At 37.4% G+C, this 23,324-nt stretch overlaps 1 protein-coding gene across 3 annotated transcripts in view; it reads right to left on the bottom strand.

The window, feature by feature from the left end:
- LOC106069998 (cell death abnormality protein 1-like) overlaps positions 1–23,324 on the bottom strand; it is a 42,043-nt gene that overhangs the window by 16,546 nt on the left and 2,173 nt on the right. For all 3 annotated transcript variants that reach the window (XM_013229798.2, XM_013229797.2, XM_013229799.2), the window contains exons 3-9: positions 19,636–19,799; positions 14,395–14,526; positions 9,334–9,492; positions 8,057–8,245; positions 5,794–6,012; positions 2,650–2,859; positions 484–615 (exon numbers count right to left, since the gene is read on the bottom strand). In XM_013229798.2, the coding sequence (XP_013085252.2) occupies positions 484–615; positions 2,650–2,859; positions 5,794–6,012; positions 8,057–8,245; positions 9,334–9,492; positions 14,395–14,526; positions 19,636–19,792 (1,198 nt within the window). In that variant the 5' untranslated portion in view covers positions 19,793–19,799. The remainder of the gene's footprint in view (positions 1–483; positions 616–2,649; positions 2,860–5,793; positions 6,013–8,056; positions 8,246–9,333; positions 9,493–14,394; positions 14,527–19,635; positions 19,800–23,324) is intronic.

Here is a 23,324-nt window from a genome sequence, read left to right as displayed (position 1 = left end):
TTTGTCACATGTATATTATGAGTGAGTCTGGTGTGAATGTACACTCTCGTTTCTTATAGTTATAATGTTTTTTGTTTGGTGTAATGCACAAATTGTAAGACAAATTTCCTTACGGATAATAAAGAGTATTATTATTATTATTATTATTATTATTAAAGAAGAAGAATCTGTGCTTGGGATCTGAGTTTGTTCAACCAAAAAAAAGGCCTCAATACCGACTCGGGAGTATCCAACTGAAAATGTTTTCAAATCTTTAGTTTAGGTCGTCATAAAATAGTATGTGCCAGTAGTTAACAGTGGTGAGGGACTAGCTGATTACTAATCAGATTCTCCTGTCCGATCAGCTGGATTTTAGCGAAGAGGTTATTCTAATTGTAGACATAATTTTCCTATTTCTGTGGACCACTTCGGTCGTCTCATGGACCCTGGGGGGTCACGTACCCCAGTTTGTGAACCACTGCTTTACAAAATAAAAACTGATACCTTGGTCGCATGTATCCCCGAAATAGCCATCGTTACACTCCCGACATCTTCCATTCAGTTCACAGGCTACGTCTGTGCATTTATCACTGCATATTTTGGTGCAATCCAATCCATAGCATCCGTATTGACACTCTGTGTGTGCAATCATCAAAGAAACGAGTCATAATAACTAGATAACGCGCTTCTTAAAGGATAGGGATTTAACGCATCGAGCTACGCTAACAAACTGTAATGTAGACTCACGGCGCTATTGCATAACAAACATTCCCACTAAGAGTTAAAAATGACAAACTAATCTAACCAAAGTTTTTGAACAGGTAGGTCTTCTGGTTTCTTATCTAATGTAGACAAGGAGGCTGCTTGTTTGAGATCACGTGGGAGAGAGTTCGTGTGGTAAACATGCAATAGAAAGAAAATAATAATTTTTAACTCTTTCTCTCCGTAATTATTTTTCATTTGGCTCATTTGCAGTTCACTTCTCTGCTATGATTAAACTTCAATAACTTTGTCATCAAAAAATATTTTATTTGGTATAGAATTAAATGGAATGCATGCTATTATATATATATATATATATATATATATATATATATATATATATATATATATATATATATATTATATATATATAACACAAATTAATGTTTATAAAACCAAAAAATAATTTAAAGTGGTCGAATCAACGATGGTATCGTCGATCAGGAGAGAAAGAGTTTAAAAAGCTTATATAAGGGAAGGAACTGCTAAGTACTGGAAACCGGAAACAAATTCTTATCCGCGATTGATCGATTCACAGACCTATATATCTAGATTTTTGATGTATGTAAGTCTTTTTCAAGCTCTAAGGGAAGACATTACAAGATCTACGGGGCTCGCAAAGACCTTCCTTCAGGGAACAGTGCCAGGAAAAAAAGAAGAAGAGGCAGACAGAAAAAGCGATGGGAGGACAACATTAAAGAATGGACAGGCCTGCCATTGAGAGAGGTTCTAAACAAGGAAAAAAAAAAAAGGAGGAATGGAGAAAGACGGTCGACAAATCTTGCCTGGTGCCCCAACGGTCCAACAGACTAAGGGATAGGTAAAGGTAAAAGGTAAAGGGAAGACGCTTCTATCAATCTTTTCTGTCTTAGATAAGTAATGATCTTTAGTTTTCAAAGTTTAGAAATAATGCAAAATCATTTATCTGATTTTCTTTAGAATGTGCTATTAATCACAGAACTATATATTCACGCAAATATATGAAACAAAGCCATTTCCAGTTAGTTTCCATTGATATAATGTTTCAGAAATCCTAGATCGAAATAATACATGTCTGTTATTTTAATCATCTTATGTATATTTAAATAGATTGATTACCTAGATCTTTCTAGATTATGTATCTGAAAATTGCAAAATAATAATGATGAAACAAGTGTAATCTTCCTATTGGTGATCTATGAAAGCTCATTGTTACAAGAGAAGAAGGCATCACTTAAAATGATTTTATAGTTGTTGTTGTTGTTGTTTTTTTCAAATTATTCGCAATGGTCTCGTTTTTACGTGATCAGTATTGGAACATACTTCTAACTCTATGCCTACAACGCTATTCGTAAAGTTTCTTCTATCAGACCTTGCGATCTACAGGGCAGATGACATGTTTATTTGACCAACGGTTACGAGCAGGATGTCATAGGCCAGCACAACGACCAACCGTCTATCCGAAAGATAGGTACCCATTAAAATTGGGTGGATTCAGGGGCGTCCTGAAAATACCGAAATTCAAAATCCCAGGACCCCAGGTTTTGAAGCCAAGAGCTTAACAACTCAGCCACTGTTCCCCCACACTGTAAGTACATTTTTCTTTTGGCCTATTAAAAAATAAAGGACACCTTGCGCCTTCCTTATGACAACCCCAACATAGGAGTCCCACGGGTTGAGAAGCGCTTAATGAGTAAACAATTTCGTCACGTGATGCCCAAACCACGACCCGCGGGCCACATTTGGCCCGTGATACATTACAGCCCCTCGATATTTTGTCAACTAGCCAACACAACATAATAAAGCCGTTTAGTTCCATGGTACTAGAGTCTAGACGGTGTTTTGTGATGCCGGCCGTGACACTAGCGGAAATAAATATGACCTCAGAGACGAATAAATTTTGGCGTCACCGCCGTAAGGTGTCAATACCTCCATAGGCCTCTATCTCACAGAACTGTAGTAGAGTTTTATTTTCTAGTCGAAACATTGAGATAGGAACGTTCTTTGAACTGTGCTTAATAGTGTAGACTCCGTTTCCTTGTGACGGGTCGCCGACCTGCGTATATCTCATGACTGTACCATTGTACGCGTCATAAGTTATGATTTCTAAATTAGCCAAATATTTGACACTGTCAGTCTCTGAAAAAGGAAAATAAAAATAAATATACAGAATATATTGTAACAATTGTTGTGGGGGGCGATGTTGTATTGTAACAACTGTGGTGGCGGGCGATGTTGTATTGTAATAACTGTGGTGGCGGGCGATGTTGTATTGTAACAACTGTGGTGGCGGGGGATGTTGTATTGTAACAACTGTGGTGGCGGGCGATGTTGTATTGTAACAACTGTGATGGCGGGCGATGTTGTATTGTAACAACTGTGGTGGCGGTGGATGTTGTATTGTAACAACTTTTGTTGCAATGTTGTATTGTAACGACTGTGGTGGCGGGCGATGTTGTATTGTAACAACTGTGGTGGCGGTGGATGTTGTATTGTAACAACTTGGGTTGCAATGTTGTATTGTAACGACTGTGGTGGCGGGCGATGTTGTATTGTAACAACTGTGGTTGCAATGTTGTATTGTAACAACTGTGGTGGCGGGCTATGTTGTATTGTAACAACTGTGGTGGCGGGCGATGCGTATAGGGTTACTATTTGTAACTTTGACTGCCTTTGTAGCACAACAAAATAAAATTGTTACATTTTTTAAATTAATGCTTCCGTGTGTATGACATGTGACGATTATATGCCGGGGATTATATTAACAAACTTGACAAATTCATGAAATGAAGAAACATCTCTGTATTTTCTCCAAAACTTCTTTAATAATACTTCTTCAACTTTCACATAAAAGTAACTTCTCAATTCAATAACAACTTGATTTGATACTTCATAAAATAAAACTTAAAGATACACAAAACTTTACTTAGTATAACTTCAACTACTGTAACTTCAATTAATGTAACTTCAACTAATAAAACTTCAACTAATAAAACTTCAATCAGTGGACCTGCAAATATTTAAACTCATACTAACACAAGACTTATTACTTTCCAAAACTGTTACTTTGCGAGGACCCTCGCTCTACAAGAACCACTACTATGCGATGACCCCGTCCAACTGACTTTCCCCTACTTTGTGCTTTCTCAATCGTACATTCCAGAATCATGGAAACTTCTCCCTAATTATTTTAGAAACTTTGACCTTCTAGAAGCTGACGTGTGCTATTTTTTTTCTTTAACCTCTTTCTTTGATTAGATACCTAAACTTAACTTGTTTACGCTGGACAGCACTGGGTTGACCTCGAGCTTCTAGAAACTGGTCGAAAGAGGTCACAGACTCGACTCGTGACATGACACAGATAATAAATTCACGCCATCGTTTTCCGATATGGTCTTGACGAGCGCTATTTCGTCGTTTTTTTTGAGAAATCCTTTGGGGACCCTATATAAGAAGCAAAGTTAAGACGGTTCGGTTTCAGATTCTAAACACTTCACGAGTACGCGAGGAAGTTACGATTCAAGATCCAGTCCGGTACAGTAAGTCCAGTGTGAAGTCAGTCCGGCACAGTTGAACCCTGTGCACGCCCCGGACGAACCAGAGACGCCAGTAGAGTTTGGTTAGGCATCACAGAGTTAATACGGCAGTACCGTATCCTACTGTGAAGCATTTGTACGGTGTTACGTGTTGCCAATTGTTGGTTTATTGTATATTACAGAGTTATGTTTTTAGATCCCTGAGCTGTCAAGTTCTTTGAATTGGAAGAATCATGTGCTGCAGTGTTTAAATAGAGTCTAATTGGCGAGAGCCGTTACAATATGTTAGCTCACATTAATAATAATCATTTTAAAAATCGCTTTAAAAAAAACACATTAATGCTACAAGGTAAAGACATTTTCTAAAGGAAGCAGCGGCCTTAGCAAAGCGCAAGGCTCAGAACCAAGAATATTTGTAAGATGGGCTGACGGTGATAAAAACGTCTCTTTATTGCGGGACCCCCCTAAAGCACGGGGCCATCAGTGGATGCTCCATACGCCACTCAAAAGACGGCCTCTGCTAAAGGCTGGAAAAACAACAACAAAGCAAAATATAAGGGAAGCAGACTCAAAAATACTATTGACGGACAGACAAACATACAGACAGATAGATAGATAGATAGATAGATAGATAGATAGATAAGCAAGTAGAAAGATACATACATACATACATACTTACATACATACATACATACATACATACATACATACATACATACATACATACTGTCACAGATTACATTATAGAATTGTTTGTACATTTCACTTTTGAAAGAAATATAAGCCCTCGACATGAGTCTCGGGATTTAATCCTCAAATTTAGACACTTGACATTCAAGTCAGGATTTACCCAAGGGACGTAATTAGTATGTTTAAAATCTATTGGTTGATTTGAAATTAAACAAAGACATTTTTGAAAAGAGTTAGCGCCAGAGAATTGGCGGTAGTAAGAAAGAAAAGTCGGTCGATAAAATAATGTCCTTATAGTCAGTCACGTTTCTAAGAGCTCTGTTTGAAAAGCCTTTGTAATATGCTCATTGATTTGTAATTTGTACATAACTGTACTTACGTTGTATTTAATAAAGTTCCAGAGTTTTGTTTTATCAAAGAATCGTCAATTGTGATTCTAGATCGTCAATTTTGTTAACTATTGAATTCAAGTAAAATCCCCGGCATGACAACGCATCGTACCATCTAAATGTTGTCACACATACATACATACAAACATACATACATACATAGGACTACAAACATTTATATTTGTATACATAGGCCTACATAAATACATAGGCCTACATTCATACATACATTCATATTTAAATTCAAACATGCATACATACATAAATACATACAAACATACATATATACATACATACATACATACATAATTACATACATTTATATATGCATACATACATACATACATACATACATTTATATATGCATACATAGGCCTACATACATACATACAAATATACATAACATTTCTATTTCCATAGGATTATATTAGATTTAAATTGATTCTATAGAAACATACCTCGTCTGTTGATGAGTATAAAGTAATCGATCAACACTGGCATTTTGAACAAGACCAGAAAGTCATAGGTATCCTCACTCCCGTTAGCATAGAAACAGGTTTCAGAATCAAACGTTGGGTCTGTCGGGTAGAATCCATCCACACCTGCTTCTCCATTGGTTTGAGGGTATGAAGATACAGACGACAAGCTAAATTTGCTTTTTATGGCCAAATTACGACCTTTTGAGATAAAGATAAGAGTATTGTCCTAAAATTTCAATGTGCACTTCTTATGCTTGTAGCTCAAGATTGAAATAAAAATTGTTACGATATTTGTATCCGAAATAATATTATATACATACAAAGAAGGCGCCTTATAGACTTAACTAAATTTGATTTTATAAAAAGAAAGAAATCAAGCCTGGCGCGGTCAAAACGTATAGGACATGGTTTCCTCTTCTTCCCCGCATCGGATCACTGTGAGTAGAATTATGAACCAACGGGATAGTAGCCTGTCCTGCACTGTGGTATAGTAGCTTGATCAGGCCTGGGCAGCCTTCACCACCTTGAGATGTGGGTAGTACACCTCATGTGCTGCCAGACTCCGGGAGCTTTTAGGACTTACCCCAGCACTGAAACCCTCTTTATTTTCTAATTTCTATCGTTTTGGATAGTTGATGGAAACTCACTGCTTGCTCGGTGGATGATGTTAGCTTTTCCTACTTGGCCCACGAGTCTGCAATGGTGTTGCTAGCAACAATGGTGTGACTAAGTCAATTCATTTGTTTACTATTATTCTAATGGAGGCGCAGAGGCTGAGCAGTAAAGCGCTTGGCTTCCGTACCAGGGGGTTCCTGGGTTCGAATCCTGGTGAAGGCTGGGAATATTGATTTCGGGATCTTCGGGCGCCTCTGAGTCCACCCAGCTCTAATGGGTACCTGACATTAGTTGGGGAAAAGTAAAGGTTGGTCGTTGTGCTGGCCATATGACACTGTCACACCTATTGAATTAGTTGCATTGTAAAAATGTTCTCTATTTAATAGTACCGCTTTCGTCTATTTTGATGACGTCATTTTTATGGGTTGTGTTTGTGTGCAGTAGGTGATCTCCCCCTGTTGCTTCGTCATAATTATTTACGACATAAATTGAAAATGTTCGTCTGGTGCATTCGCGCCATGTTGTTAGACTGAAGCAGGCTCTATTCTGTTCAGCTCTTGACTTTCTCCTTGGATCTGATATCGATGTCCTTGGTAGATATTATTATAGGATTATCTTGACCCCTGTTTAGGGTGAGTTTTATTTCATATTGTATAGTTAATTTTGTATATGGATTCGATTGTATTCGTATTTTGTATATAGATTAGAAGATTAGAAGAATCTCTCCTGTATCTTTCTATAGGGTCTCAGGTTTCAGGAGTGAGATCTCAGTTTTAGGTTACAGGACTGAGGTTTTCATCATATCAATTTGTCTGTCTGTTTTCGACTCAAGTTAGGGGACTGTAGTATATGCATGACTAAATGCATGACGCGTAGGACGTAATCATCTTCTTTTTTTGAAGTAACGTCTGTATTATATAAGATAAGACTGAGGTTCGAGTCTGAGGTTCCAGACTCCATACTGCGGGTTGCTATAACTAGACCTGGTGGTGCTTTGTGTAGTTGTGAGCTTTGGATACAACTATAAACTTTTATTTGTGAATCGTCGGTAAACAGCTTCTTGGCTGGAATAGAGATCTAGGTGTATTGCCAGTTGTTGTCTGGAAAGATTGTCACTGTGTGGACAATATTACTGAACCTTATAATTAAGGTGAATTTATTCTTGTTTATTTTAAAATACTAACTAAATATTTATTGTAATACTATTATAATTACTGAATTTTCACATCATATTGCATCTATATGCATTTTTATTTTCTTTATCATTATTATTGATCATATATCATTTTCGTTGTAGAAACATCATTGTATTAAATTCATATTTTAATTTAAATCATCATACACCTCGTTTATTGGATTAAGAACAACTGGGTGTGTATGATGTGACTGTCGGGTTGAACTTGGGACAAAAAGTAATACTAATTTATTCAAATTACTTTAATACCTAGATACATTAATAATCAATATATTTCATTCATCAACCGTAGGCCACAGAAACAGATGACCTTTACATCATCTGCCCTATAGACCGCAAGGTCTGAAGGGAAATTTACTTTTTTTTTAACTACTATTATTCTAATAATCTATTCCTGCAATAATTATATCGTCCTTTCAATCGTGTGTGTACCTCCACCAATGTTCACTGTGCAAAGTGATGACACACCAGCTCCGACCACCTCGAGGGACGTCACATCGGTCGCTGTTGAACAGTAGTAATCTTTAATGTGAGCGACTATAGTGACGTTATACGTTTCACGTTCACATGAGACTTTCTCGTCTGCATTTTTTAGTACGAAACTTATGGTATCTAGAGATTCTGTAAATAGAAATAATAACAAAAATAATAATAATAATAATAAAAACAAAATAATAACAATAATAATAATAAAAAATAATAATAATAATAATAATAACAAAATAATAATGATATCAAAATAATAATAACAACAAAAATAATAATAATAACAAAATAATAATAATAACAAAAAAATAATAACAAAATAATAATAACAAAAATAATAATAACAACAAAAATAACAGTAATAACTTGGCTTTGACTCATAATTTGATCAATAAGGATACTCATCCTTATTACAAATACTCGCCACAAGAGGTTCAAGAATCTACTGATCACTTATTCTACTTGGATAGGTCTATTTGGACTGACAAAACGGTAGATTTTAATCGCCTTGATCTGCTGTTTATTGATTTAAAAAAAGATAAAAAAAAAAAAAAAAACGCTACCATTATTGACATCGCCGAACCACTGCCTTATAATGTGAGAAAAACTGTAATGGGAAAACAACGAAATGTGGGAACCTCTTCTCGGAAATTACGCGTTTATTGAAGTTATCTAAAATAACAATATAACCCACTAGCCGCCACTAGCGGCTCCGATTTGAATGGGGGAAGGGTTGATTTTTTCCAAAACCTAACCTCCCAATAAACCCTTTCCCTAGTTTTGGTATGGTTGCTCTTCTCATTTGAATTTAGATCTATGTTCAACATGGAGAATCTTCCCGTCTCATTCTTTATTTTTCCACAAAAATAAAAGTAAAGTGTGGAAATGGGTTAACCCACCCGTTCAGCCGACATATTTATATCAAATATAAACTAATGTGAGAATGCGTTTCTGCTGTGAAAAATACAACAACGCGCTTTTGGCGTCGAGGCTAGGCCCCGAATTCCACTGATTAATAATAATGAGCTGTAGATGTCAGGAGAATGCGTTTCTACATTGAAGAATGCAAGAAAACGCTTTTGGCGCCGGGGCTTTGCCCCGAACCCCACTGATTAAGACACATTTAGAAATACATAGCTTATTAACAAAAGAAACACAGACACACAAATTAGCTACAGAATTTCTTTTCTATGTAGTCTGGACTCGACATAGTATCTTCTTACTGTGCATTGCTTCTTTTATCACCAATCGAAAATATGAGAACCGACCAGTCACCATTGATACGGTCGCCCTGTTTAGCGTGTCGTCACTGACACAGGTTTGGTCATCATTATCTGTGAGTATCGGCATATCCTGTTCAGTTTTAAGAAATGCCAGGTCACCTGAAATAAAGCGGTACACGTAAGTCTAATGTTGAACGCCATTTTCCAGTGCAAAACTAACGGATTAGAATATTCTCTAAATAAACCTTTTTTTTTTCTGTCCGGAAGTAGGATATAGAAGTAGATATATGCTATATATTTTGTCTTCATATCTTTATCATACCATGAAATACAATCGAGTTTGGTTAATTGTACCATCGGTTAATCAGTCGTTTATTCAGACTAAAGTACGGAGCCCATTTTGTAACATATGACATGTAGGTCTAAATGGACCAAGCGGTTTTAAAAACTGATGGTACTACAAACCATTCGCTACTCGTCTGGTCCCTTATTTTCCAGGAATCGATTTCATTATCTTTCCTTTTTATGTTTTTTTGCTAAACTCTGATATGTTAATAATCCCTAGAGGAAATAAGAACATCTAGAAATTGAAGTATAATTATAGTTTTAGATTTCGTCATTGCATTTCTAGTCTATGAAGACAGGACAAGAGAACAGAGCTGGCAGAAGAAAAGCGCCACTGAGAAAAAGCAACGCCAATGACACTAGCTCCTGCTGGAATAACCTGCCCAGTGTACAAATAAATACAGTGCTTTTTGTGTAAAAAAAAATAAAATAGGTGCGGTACTCAGTGGTGGATTGCCTAGTTAACTACAAATAAATTAATAATAAACGTTAAAATACAAGAAAAATACATCGGAAAACGTGCCGGTATGCCTTACCGGTACGTACCATCACAAAAAAAAGCACTGTATATATACAGTATTTCCGGTATTTAAAGTCAACAAAACGCATATTCTGAGGTATCTACAGTGCATTATACTGCTATTAAAAAGTTTTATTTCAAAAACCTTATGTACTATTCTTACTGACTTAGATCCTCCCGCGTCGTTAGGCGCATTGTGCGGCAAGCTGCTTCCACAAAAATCTGTCATTGGCATTGCCTGAAGCCTCTTCCCATTTGCTCTGAGGACCTCCATGAAACAGTGACGTCAAGTAGTACTAGGATGTCTCTGTTAGGCGCATTGTGCGGCAAGCTGCTTCCACAAAAATATGTCATTGGCATTGCCTGAAGCCTCTTCCCATTTGCTCCGAGGACCTCCATGAAACAGTGACGTTAAGTAGTACTAGGATGTCCCTGTTTGCGCTTTCCATGTAATGGACTCCATGTCATCCCAACTCTTTTGTCGGAGAACATGTCCCGCAAACCTCGTGCGACGCTCTGTCACAACCTGATTAAGGGGTCGACTCCCAGTTTGGCATAGGATTTCCTTGATTGAGACCCGATCTCTATAACTGACTACTAAAATCTGTCTTAGTCATCTTTGTTAAGCCATATTTAGTCTTTTTCAATTTTGGTAGATGACTATTCACTGCACTTTATTAATGGAGCCCAGCCACTGGTAGAAATGTGTAACCTCTCTTGGCTACGCTCTTAGAATTAGGTGACTGTAGTTTGCTATAGATTTTATGTCGTTTAGGGGTTTTAAACTTAAAAATCTCTGGAGTTTTTTTTTTAAATAAATTCAAAACCCCCTTGGCTTGGCTACGCTCATAGACTTTTGAGTGTGTAATTTGTTTTTTTTTTTATTTTGAAGAGGTATTTATTATATATATATATATATATATATATATATATATATATATATATATATATATATATATATATATATATATATAAGAGGTATTTTTTCAGCGGGGTTTAAATCTAAAAAATACCTCTTGCGCTGGGGAAGGTCGTGGTTTAGTTTAAAAATCTCAAGTAAATTAAACAAAATCAAAGCAAAAAATAAGTCACTAAATTCAGTCCACCCCCCCCCCCTTTTTTTTTGGGGGGGGGGAGATTTAATTTCATGGGAGGTTTGAACCCCAACCCCCCCGGCTACACCCATGATATATATATATATATATATATATATATATATATAGAGAGAGAGAGAGAGAGAGAGAGAGAGAGAGAGAAAGAGAGAGAGAGAGAGAGAGAGAGAGAGAGAAAGAGAGAGAGAGAGAGAGAGAGATAGATAGATAGATAGATAGATAGATAGATAGATAGATAGATAGATAGATAGATAGATAGATAGATAGATAGATAGATAGATAGATAGATAGATAGATAGATAGATAGATAGATAGATAGATAGATAGATAGATAGATAGATAGATAGATAGATAGATAGATAGATAGATAGATAGATAGATAGATAGATAGATAGATAGATAGATAGATAGATAGATAGATAGATAGATAGATAGATAGATAGATAGATAGATAGATAGATAGATAGATAGATAGATAGATAGATAGATAGATAGATAGATAGATAGATAGATAGATAGATAGATAGATAGATAGATAGATAGATAGATAGATAGATGTCGACTGGTACATTGGCTTTGTGCCTGCTTTTCAGATATTGTCCTATCCTCGTGTACCCAAATGAGGAAGACAGGCATGAAGGGACAGCACCTTAGTGACTTGGGGCTGCCCAGCTTAAGGTAGGCGGTAGCTGTCCATTAGGATCCTAGGATCCCTCCCACCGACGATCTGCTCTACGTCAATTAAGCATTTGATCTTACAACCGGTAACTGCCACTTCCCGTGTTTGGCCGGGGCCAAAGGCGAAGCTGGAGTGTCCTCTCCAGTTTTTGAATTTGGGTTTTGAGAAAGCGAGATGAAAGCCTAGGTATTGTTTATGGTCGGAACGATGTCGCCAACACAGCAGTTCCCCCCTCTCCGCGCAGCTGATGAGACCAAAGGAAGGAAATATCAGATACAATTTGGGATCTGTAGCGCCGCAGGCACTGTCAGTCTGCAGAACAGTGTGCAGCAATCTGCCTAAGGGTCAACAGTTCCTGATTTTTCCACAGGGTTGTCTCCCGAAGCCTTTCTCATGTTTGGGTATAGCCGCCATTTGGAAGACATAGCCTTAGACCACTTAGACCGCACTAGTCGGAGAGAGACGGTGACCAAGAGAGCTATAGAAAGCTAGAAAAATGAGCCTCGATTCTTGAAGAAAAGTGTGCCACACGGAAAATGGCCAGCTCCTCTATCACCAAAGCAAAAGCCACCTTGACATGCAATATATGTGGCTCCACAGCCATATGAAAAAGTGTTCGAGATGAACCATAGTCGTTTCACGACTGAAGGAGGCAAATGAATATATATATATATATATAATAGTTTCCACTTGCCTGCCCGAGACGCATAATAGGCATCTCTTGCAGGGACCATGTCTCCAATCAGGAAGTTTTTAGAATTGGCATGTATGCTCTCCTGACACAAAGAACATTACGCTGGCTCGGACATGTCACCCGCATGCCAGATGGTAGAATCCCAAAAGATATCTTATATGCTGAGCTTGTGGAAGGAGTCAGACCCAAGGGCCGCCCAAGACTAACATATAGAGATGTCTGCAAGCGAGACATGAGAGCCACAGGCATCAGCGAAAGTTTGTGGGAAAACATAGCCAAAAACCGGAGTACATGGAGACAGACTGTGCGTGCTGGGACAACCCTCGCTGAGAACAAAAGAATTGACTTGGCCTTAATCAAGAGGGAAAAAAAGAAAGCCGCCCTGTCCGCTAGCCCTGAATCAGGGGCATATTCATGTATGAATTGTGGCAAAGTCTGCCGATCTAGAATTGGCTTGATTTGCCACACCAGATTCTGCCCCGTCTCAAGATTAAACCAAAATCAGTGACTCATCTGGGCGCATCTATTGCCTTTCGAGACAAAAGGAGCCATATATATATATATATATATATATATATATGATCATCGAAAAGAATGAGTGGGATTTAGCACAATGATGGCAAGAGGTAGAATCTGACCATGAAATGTCGCTTGACCACAAAGAAATTCGATGTCTTTTAAGAGAAAAAGTCTGATAGTCAAAACAGAGTTTTCACTGTGTAGCCAATGGCCTATTTTTTTCCCCATAGATGTATAAAAATCTGTCAAATTTTCCGTCCATACAGAAATCAAGCATTTTTGAACCCATGTAGAGTTATAATTATAATTATTAGAATTAATTTGAGATGTGTATGAACTAGTCTCATCCTTTTTAATACAACACTTTTTTTTCTGAGCTATTCTTAAAATAAATGAGACAATAATGCGTTGTGTGTGCCAGTAGAGGGAATTTCTCATTCTCATAACACAGAAAAGGCTTGACTCTGGGGCTCCTCCCTGACCCCGCTAAGTGAACAAACAGTGCTATTAGTCCTTCTACCTGGAGGTGGAGCCATCTGCTTCTCTAATGCTATATTTAGAAAAAAAAACTTTTTCCAAAAAAGATTTATACAAAATTTAAAAAAAACATTAAAGGAAGCATTTTTTTTTTGTCTAAAAAAAACCACTAAGCGTATTGCCTTTCAATAAGTAAATGTGTATGCAACATTGAAAATAACTCTAGATCTATATAAAGAAAAATAATACGTAATAATAATAGGACTCAAAGATTCTTTTCTTTTTCATTACATCTTTGAAACCCTCTAGGAACCTAATATGAGAGCTTACAGCGTTCTCCGTATCCCAGCTGGCTTCCCCAAGGGGTTCGAGGGGAGGGTACTTTTTTTGTTTGGGGGGGGGGGAAGAGCCACTGGTAAATGTTTTAGAATCACTGATTTAAAGTTTTAGCAATAAGTGTTCACTATTTATGCATGCACCTTTGCATATTGCAACTATATGCAAATTAAGAAATAGCCCCAAATATATGGTAAGATATTTTTTTTTATCTGACTCAGAGGCGTCGCTGAGGAAGTTGTGAGAGTGTGCTATGGAAAATGTGAGTAGCAAGAGAAGACAACGAATCGCCTTGGCTACGCCTATTTTAGCACTCATAATTTGACCCATTGTTAACAGAACCAAAAATTATTAAACATTTTATTCAAGCGACGCTTACGGAACTGGCATAGATATCCAAAATATCCATTTTTGCAAACGCCGTCTGTTTGACATTCCCCTGAAGCCGAACATCCTGTCTTGCACTTGCATTGAAATCTGCAGTCAGGGCCGTAGTGATCATTGGTGCAGGCTGAAATGTTATAATGTTAAACCAGATGTATTATTTTTGTCTGAAGTTACACTCTAGTAGGTCTAACTTCAACAGAATAACGTGGACTATGTAACTGTTCATTCCAATATGCCAGACCCTCTCGAAACATAAAGGGACAGAATTTAACCCCTCATGCCGAATAAGCCTATTTTTACAAAGCTTATATCAACTCGCTCTGTCTGTCTGTCTGTCTGGTAAAAGGTGTGAACATGTTATTTCTCTCATTTCCCATTCTTGGATCAAGTTAAAACTTTACACGAGTATTATTGAACCTAACATATATATATATCAACATCTCTCATTATGTAGCAATAATCCCCCAACCCCTTTTTTTTTCGATTTCAAACAAAATAATTTACCACCAAAAATTAATTAACTGATTGTTTAATTTTCTCTGATTGATTCGTGTATTGCCAGGTTCAAGGGTTAGGGTTTAAATTTTGCATACTTATTCATAGTCGATGATAATACACGAATCAATTAATCCAAAATTTACCAATTAGTTAATCATTTAGTAGTAATTAATTAACATTGTTTTATATAGCAGAAAGGGAGTAGAACCGTGTAGTTTTCAGTTAATGATAGTAAGTTGATCAGGTCTTAGAATTGTGTATACACAATAGCTATACGCAAGGCTCGTAAAGTAAAGTTAATTTAGGCCTAATCTTGATTTAGTACTTAGTAAAGAAGAAATAAAATGCGAAGACAAATTTATTTACTTTTACAAAATCTTACTTTTAACGTAGGCTATCCTATACTCTTAAGCGAGCAATTCCTGTATGTATGTATTTATGTATATATATATATATATATATATATATATATATATATATATATATATATATATATATATATATATATATATATATATATATATATATATATATATATATACAGTGTTTTAGGATTACAAAGCTAACGTATTTTCGTGAGTTACAGACTCTACACTGTTTTAAGATTACGAAGCTAACGTATTTTCGTGACTCTACACTGTTTTAGGATTACAAAGCTAACGTATTTCCGTGAGTTACAGACTCTTCAGTGTTTTAGGACGAAAATACGTTAGCTTTGTAATCCTAAAACACTGAAGAGTCTGTAACTCACGAAAATACGTTAGCTTTGTAATCCTAAAACACTGAAGAGTCTGTAACTCACGAAAATACGTTAGCTTTGTAATCCTAAACTATATATATATATATATATATATATATATATATATATATATATATATATATTTATATATATATAAATTTTATTTCGAAAACGACTCTAACGATTTTCTTTAAAATTGCAAGGTACGTGCGTATAAGTGAGAAAAAAATTCTCAACTCATTGGCAACATCAAGAAACTCAAGGTAAACCGTTATATCGGTTTGAAAATGGCTCATTATCGAAAATTTTATTTTGGTTAGAATGTTTTATGAATGAAATTTTCTATGTGACGTCAAAGGAAAAAAAAACTTGACACCGCTTAAGTCACTAGGCTCACCGCAATACACTAAGACATTTCTTCGCAAACAAGAACAAGTTTTAATGAATTCATTGGCATAATTAAACATTTTCGCACCATCTTATTGTAGATTGATCTATTATGAAACTATGTCGATGTATGATAAGTTATTGTGTTTTAAAGGCTTTATAAATTGTTTACACTTTAATTGCGTAGACCCGTAGGTAGCTTTTACTTTGTTATTATTTTGCTGGTGAATTATTGCAATGTGTTCAAGCTTCGAAATCTACTGTCCCATACCAAAACACAGGAAATGGTCATGACACAGCTTCTCTACTCCTTACTTGCACACACTGAACATGATACCCAGGGCCGGCTGGTGAATTATTGCAATGTGTTCAAACTTCAAAGTCTATTGTCCCATACCAAAACACAGGAAATGGTCATGACACAGCTTCTCTACTCCTTACTTGCACACACTGAACATGATACCCGGGGCCGGCCCTAATATTTGTGCGGCCCTATGTGAAATGGATTGCGCGCGGCTCAGTCAGGGTAGGGATAAGGATAATAAGTGAAAATTAAAATTTTGTATTAGAAAATATATTCGTCTTTGCATTACATTTTTACTAAATGAAAGCGTAGGATTGGCGTTTACCATATTGATTGACATCCCAAAATGACAATGTTATCTATTTTAAGGACATTTTTATGAGTTTTCATGAGATTTCAATAATTTCAGGCGATTGCCAGACTGTAAGTATATTTTGCATTTTCGGGAGATTTCTGGGTGCTCCTTGAAGCGAGGAGACCACGGGAACCCTGTCATAAGTTTAATAATTTACACCTAAAATTAGGGCGGAGCTTATAAAAGTTCGGGGCCCACTGCGGTCGCACAGGTTGCAGTAGCCTAAGGCCGGCCCTGATGATATCCAGCTCTCGGTCAACGAATTTTCATTACGCTGCCGACTATTTTGGTTTAACCATAGACCTCTGTAAAACGGGAGTCATGTTCCAGAAGTCACCCAATAAAATCTGCTCACCCCAAAGATCAACGCTAATAGGTGTCCCTTAACGTGGTAGACAACTTCACATTTCTGGGAACCATCGTATCAAATGACGCATTGCTTTAAAGGGAGGTTGATATGTGATCAGGGTTAGTCGTGTTTTTAGACGCCTCCAAGCGAGAGTGTAGCGAAATAAATAGCTCCGCCTGCCTACAAAAATAAGTGTCTTCCAAACAGTGGTTCTCTCAACGCCTCTTTGTGGATCTGAGACATGGGTACTTTATAGAAAGCAACTAATACTTCTTGAACGCCTTCACCAAAGATATGTGCACACCATCATGGAAATATGTTGGCAAGACCGCACTACAAACAGCGATATTCCTGCGAAATGGTATGAACTTCTTATAGTCCAACCGTCACGCTAGGCTATTTTACTTTGTTACAAGGTGCACGTTTACCCTTTAACGTAGAGATTTAGTATCACTTGATGCTTTGTACTAAAGCCATAATGAATATACTAATTACAATATTAAATTCTGAACGTAACCAGTTTAGAAGTTACACTGCAAAAACTTTCTTCCAAGACAATAATAACCCAATAGTTTTACGTAAAAGATGCAATGTAAAACGACACGACCTGAACTGTGGTTTTCCTACACTGTTGGGGGGGGGGGGGGACTTAAGAGACTTTCTATTCTAATTGTCATGAACAATTACATTGAGAACTAACAGAACGAAAAAGCTACTCTTCAGATTGATAGTCTTTAAGGGAGGTTGATAAGCGTCTGATCAGGGCCAGTAATACTTTTGAGCGCCTCCAAGCAAGAGTGTGGCAATATAAATCGTTCCGTCTGCCTAAACAATCAGTGTCTACCAAGCAGTGGTTCTCTATATATCTCTATGTGTATCTTAGACATGGGTACTTGACAGAAAGCAACTAAGACTTCTTGAACGCTTTCACCAAAGATGTATGTACACCATCATGTACATACGGTGGCAAGACCGCACTACAAACAACGATGTTCTAGCGAACGCCGGTATGAACTTCCCGACAGTCAAGCTAGGCAGGGCACGTATCCTGTATGGGGCTGTAACATCTGCCAAAGGCTTCTTAGTGAGCTTAAAGGTGTTCAGCATAACAAAGGTGCTCGAAGGGAAACGCTTCTTTACAATCACTTCATGTTTCGTACTAAAGCCATAATTGATATATGAATTGCAAAATTAAATTCTGAACGTAATCATTTGAGAAGTTACATTGCAAAGACTTTCTACCAAGCCAATAATAGGCAAAAGATTCAAAGTGAGATTTGTTTTTCGAGACTACAGGGAGACTTTCTATTCGAATCGCCATGTATGGCATGTACAATGTCATTTAGAACTAAAAGAACACAAAAGCAACACTTCAATTTGGTAGTCCTCTACCAGATCGCTCATTTTCATCATAAAAAAATTAGTTCGGGTAAATATTTTTCGTTAATAGATTATTCATCCGAGCGAGACTCGGTCACCTGGTACTTGTCCTTATCCCTACCAAGACTGGGCCCCTCGCAATGCGTTTTGATAGGGCCACGCAATAGTTAGGGCCGGCCCCGGACATAAGCATTGCAAAATTAAGGATTAATCACTTTGATGGTTTTGTGTCTTTATAGAGCATACCTTCTTGATATCGTGCATGATTTTGGTACAAGCTAATTTCTAACTCTTGGTGAGGCCTGTTTCTATACATTGGTCTTTAAAAAAACACAACACATTTTAAGAATGCCCTGCTTCGAATAAATAGATTGCAGGATACGGAGATACAATAACTAAAGTTTGTTTTAAAATATTGTGGAACTCTTCGGACAAACTCGACCAGAAATCATTTAATAGCTGATTTTTTGTATCTTTTGTTTCAAATGACAGTCAAATCTAGAGCAGGTCAAAGTTCATAGCGATGTTTTTATAGATTTTTTTTTTCTGTCGCCGAGAAGAATTAATAAAACTAATAATTCTGTTCTGCACTTACTGTGGAATATATACACGTGTAGGCTAACCAGTTAATTCTTCCAATAGGTCATGAAACACAAAGTCAAGTCTAGCGGAGCTCTTAGTGTTTGAGAAACACTGAGTTAAGGGCTAAGAAAATCAGTTCATTTGTTGGCGGCTTTAGAGACAGTCAAGTTTTGTAAATCGAGACGTTTTGTACTTGGGTTAACCAAGACGGTTTCCCCTCGTTACCGGATGAAATGTTTATATCATTAAGATTAATTGTCTCATTTCATTGTTGGACTTTCGCCTGTGTTCAGTTGGTTAACTGTAATTAGTTGTTACCTCCACCTAAACAGATTAAACACACTACTCAAGATAGAGAGTAGGGGTTAGGCTTATCAGCACACGGTAGTTTCGTTTCCAATAGTTATCACATATAATGAGTTTAAATCGTTGAATATATTTTTACTGTCCCTGGGCAGTGGCCCCCGCCTGCCCTCTCTTAAATACGGCCCTGTATTGACACTTTGTGTAGATTAATTTATTATAAACTACAAAATTGCTTATCAAATTGGCAGCAAAAATCTAATGACACTAACATACACAATAAACGAAATTATAATTCTGTTAGATTGAATCTTTTAGAGATAAGAGTGTACATACAATCCAGCTGAAGACTGTCGTGGCTAAGCAAAATAAAGAAACCCATTGTCCAGTAATGTGGCTGACTCTGAGAGGAGCTCTTCAATCTGATTGAGATCACAATGCAATAGCGCAGCACTGCCAGACAGGATGGCCGACATACGGAGACCAAATACATTTCACCCCTAAAAGAAAAATTAAATGTTCAAATATCTTCAAATATAGTGTTACAGTTTAAGTAATAAAGTGATATGTAAAAAAAAAAAAACTTTTTTTTTTTGGAAGGAGGGATTTACTTTTGTATGGCGTAGGTACAATAGCCTGTTCAGAACACTCTGGTCCAATCTCTTTTGTGAGCCTGTGGGAAACGGGAGAAGGTTTCTGGGATGTCTTTATGCGCTCAGCCAACTCTTGGCTCTAGCCTTAATTTCACGAGGATGTCATGTGGCCAGCACAAGAACCAACCGCTTTTACTTTTCCCCAACTAATGTCAGATACCCATTAGAGATGTGTGGCTCCCTAAAGATCTCGAAATTAAAAATCCCAGGATTCGAACCCAGAACCCCTTGGTTCGTAAGCCAAGCGCTTTATAGTAATTGCATGTTATTACATAAAGTACAGTTTGTGATCTCTCATTTCATAATTTCAACTTGAAAATTAAATTATTCGATTTTGACTGTAACAGTTTTGTTGGTTGTTTATCAATACTAGAAGCTCCGACGTATAATTGGATATTGGGCCATCCGATCTAACGTCTGAAAACACCACGACATAGTCACCAGACCAAAAACTTGTAACACCTACGCTTCCAGGTTTAACTGACAACTAAATATGATTATTGATGGCTGCATGTTCGTGTGGTATGTTCTTAAGACGCGATGGTATCACATTGCCCGCTTCAATCCCGTGACGTTCTGCAAGAGGCTTGGACTAGACGTAATAGTCTCCAATTATGTTATCTTCATCTCTGAAGAACGGTCTGAAGCAGTGGCGTAGCTACCAATGTGCGGGTGGTGTGGGCCGCACAGGGCACCAAATGGAGAGGGGCACCAAAATTCCCCCAGTGTGTATTAATTTCCTATTTCCCTGAGCATTTCAGTAAAAACGACTAATTGTATGGACACGAAAAAACTTAAACTACTGTATTTTAAACATGATTTATAAACTAGTCATGTCGCTATTTTGTTTCATCTCCTTGACTATTTCTTCAATACAATGTAAGCTATAGAACAGTTTGAATCTAATTTACTAGATTTATTTCGGACACACGGTACATGTTACTACACTGATCAATGCTCTGTAATATAAAGAAGAAGAAGAAGATAGGCCAACCTTTTTTTACTTCATTGTTTAGTCCATTGGTTTAATCTAGATATAGAGTTTACAAATATATTACTAAACTCTAGCTCTAAACAATTGTCTTAGTTTATTCATTTCTTTATGATTCTTTATAGTTTAATTTTGGAAATAATTCTATTGTAATGTCAATATTTTTAAATAAGCTAACCTTTGTTTTCTACGAGTTTTTTTTTAAACTAACTAGTTAATTGTAATACTGTAAAGTAAACAAAATAATGAACAGTGCCCAAGACTGACTAGTCTGGCTGGCGCCTCAAAACCCTTTTAAGCTCAGATGGAGAAATCGGCATCTCTGGTTCTGTCCGGTCTGGGTAGACTATAAGGGCCCCATACCCAGATCTATCGGGGTCCCTCATTACCGACTTATCGGTATAACAGAAAATGGCATCTGATGGGTAGGACTTTAGTGTAGCTGATGCCAAGTTTTGGAGTATGGCAAGTGTTAATCGCCTCTTGGTGGCTCCCTCTTGCCCTATGAGGGACATGTTTATTTGTGGGGCCGGCTATCTCCTACACGGAGGGCAAGTACTAATTCTTCTAATAGGAATTCTATCAGTGGAGAGCCCAGCTGATTTTGACAAATTGGCCGCAATGTGGAGGAACGATCGCATTTTTATGCGGTTCCTAGCTCTCCACTGTTGCACTAAGATTGTGGTGGGTAGCCTAGAGTCGCCCCTTTTGTAGCGCTCATGGGCCGTAAGTACCGCCCTCTCCCTCCTTAAATGTAAAGGGGCCACGTTTGTTTAGATTTCAGCAAAGTTTGTTGGGCTTGTCCGAAAGGTGCCACAAATGAACCTTAGTGCCTGTGATTGTACTCGGTCGAGTGATTCGAGGGCAGTTTTACTAGCATATACTTGAACTGTATGGCTGTACTCAATTTGTGATCTGACTGCCCCTAAGTACAATGTGCGTAGCATGTAAGCTTTGTCACCCCACTTTGTGCTGGCCAGCTTTCTTAGTAACGCTAACTTCTCCTAGGCTTTTCTTTCAACTTCCTGGATGTGCTGGAGGGAACTTGAAGTTCGCCTGAGAGTATGGAACAATATTGACAACAAGGCCCAAGATTTGATTATACAAGAGACGAAAACCTGGAGAGTTAGTAAAATTACTATCAAAGTACGATCCACTCTTGAGGGAGCATGTGCTTCGAACTAAGCTTTGTTCCAGACCGAATACATACATGTCTCCACAAATACAAAATGAATTTATTACAATATTGGGGGATCACGCTAAAAACAAATCATACAGCAAGTAAAACAATCCAAATATTTCTCAATTATTTTTGACAGTACACCTGACATCTCAAAGCTGGATCAAACTTCCCAAATTTTACGGTGCGTTGTCATGGATAATGACGGGGTGCAGGTTCGTGAGTCTTTTGTTGACTTCATCGACACAAAGGACAAGCATGCTGCTGGAATCGCTGAGATGATTCTAGAGAAACTGCGTTCGGATGGCTTAGACATAATGGACTGCAGGGGTCAAGGCTATGATAATGCTGCGGTCATGAAATGTCAAAACTACGGTGTCCAAAAACGTATTTTAGAAGTCACTATTCATTGCCTGCTCAAACCTTTCTCTTAATTTAGCAGAAATTCGAGCTGCTGAAGCTGAAGTCAATTCGGTAACATTTTTTGGTACACTGGGCCGTTCACACTCCTTTTTCTCAACTTCAACACACCGCTGGGATATCCTCATCAAAATAACCGGAACTAGCCTTAAACGTTTAGTTGAGACCCTCTGGAGCGCCAGAGGAGAAGCCGTCAAGATGGTTAGGGATAAATTTTCTAAAATTTTAGAAACTCTGGAGACATTAACTAGCAGAGATGAAAATTCATCGACTAAATCTGAAGCAGGTGGATTATTAGTTTCTATTCAGTCTTTTAATTTTCTCACCTATCTTGGATTTTGGGCTCCTGTATTAACTGAAATTAATGATACGCAATTCTACCTTCGAAAACAAGGATTGTCTATTCGAGACTGCTCACTCAAACTAAAAACATTAGAGACATTTTTAAGTAGTAATCGAGAGGACATCGCTGAAGCCAGCATTACCTTTGCCGAAAGGGTGTGCTCAGAACTGAGAATCAGTACAGAACCTCAAAAACGTATTGGCCATAAGAAAAAGATGCCTGGTGAGAAAAGTGACGACTCTGTTCTTACACACAAAGAAGAGCTACGAAGGGAAATTTATTCTGCCTTGGATAGGATTGTTCAAGAAATAATCACCCGATTCGAGCAACTTCATGATGTAGCAGATAGATATGAATTTTAGCCGCCTTCCCAGATATTAAATCGTAAGGTCGAAATCAATCTCTATAGTACTCCTAGCGACATTGATAAAAACGAAT

This window comes from Biomphalaria glabrata, chromosome 16 (genome assembly GCF_947242115.1).
Source record: "Biomphalaria glabrata chromosome 16, xgBioGlab47.1, whole genome shotgun sequence".
NCBI classification, from domain to species: Eukaryota; Metazoa; Mollusca; class Gastropoda; family Planorbidae; genus Biomphalaria; species Biomphalaria glabrata.
The sequence above is the reverse complement of the archived record's forward strand: the minus strand, read 5'-3'. Positions and strand labels throughout refer to the sequence as shown.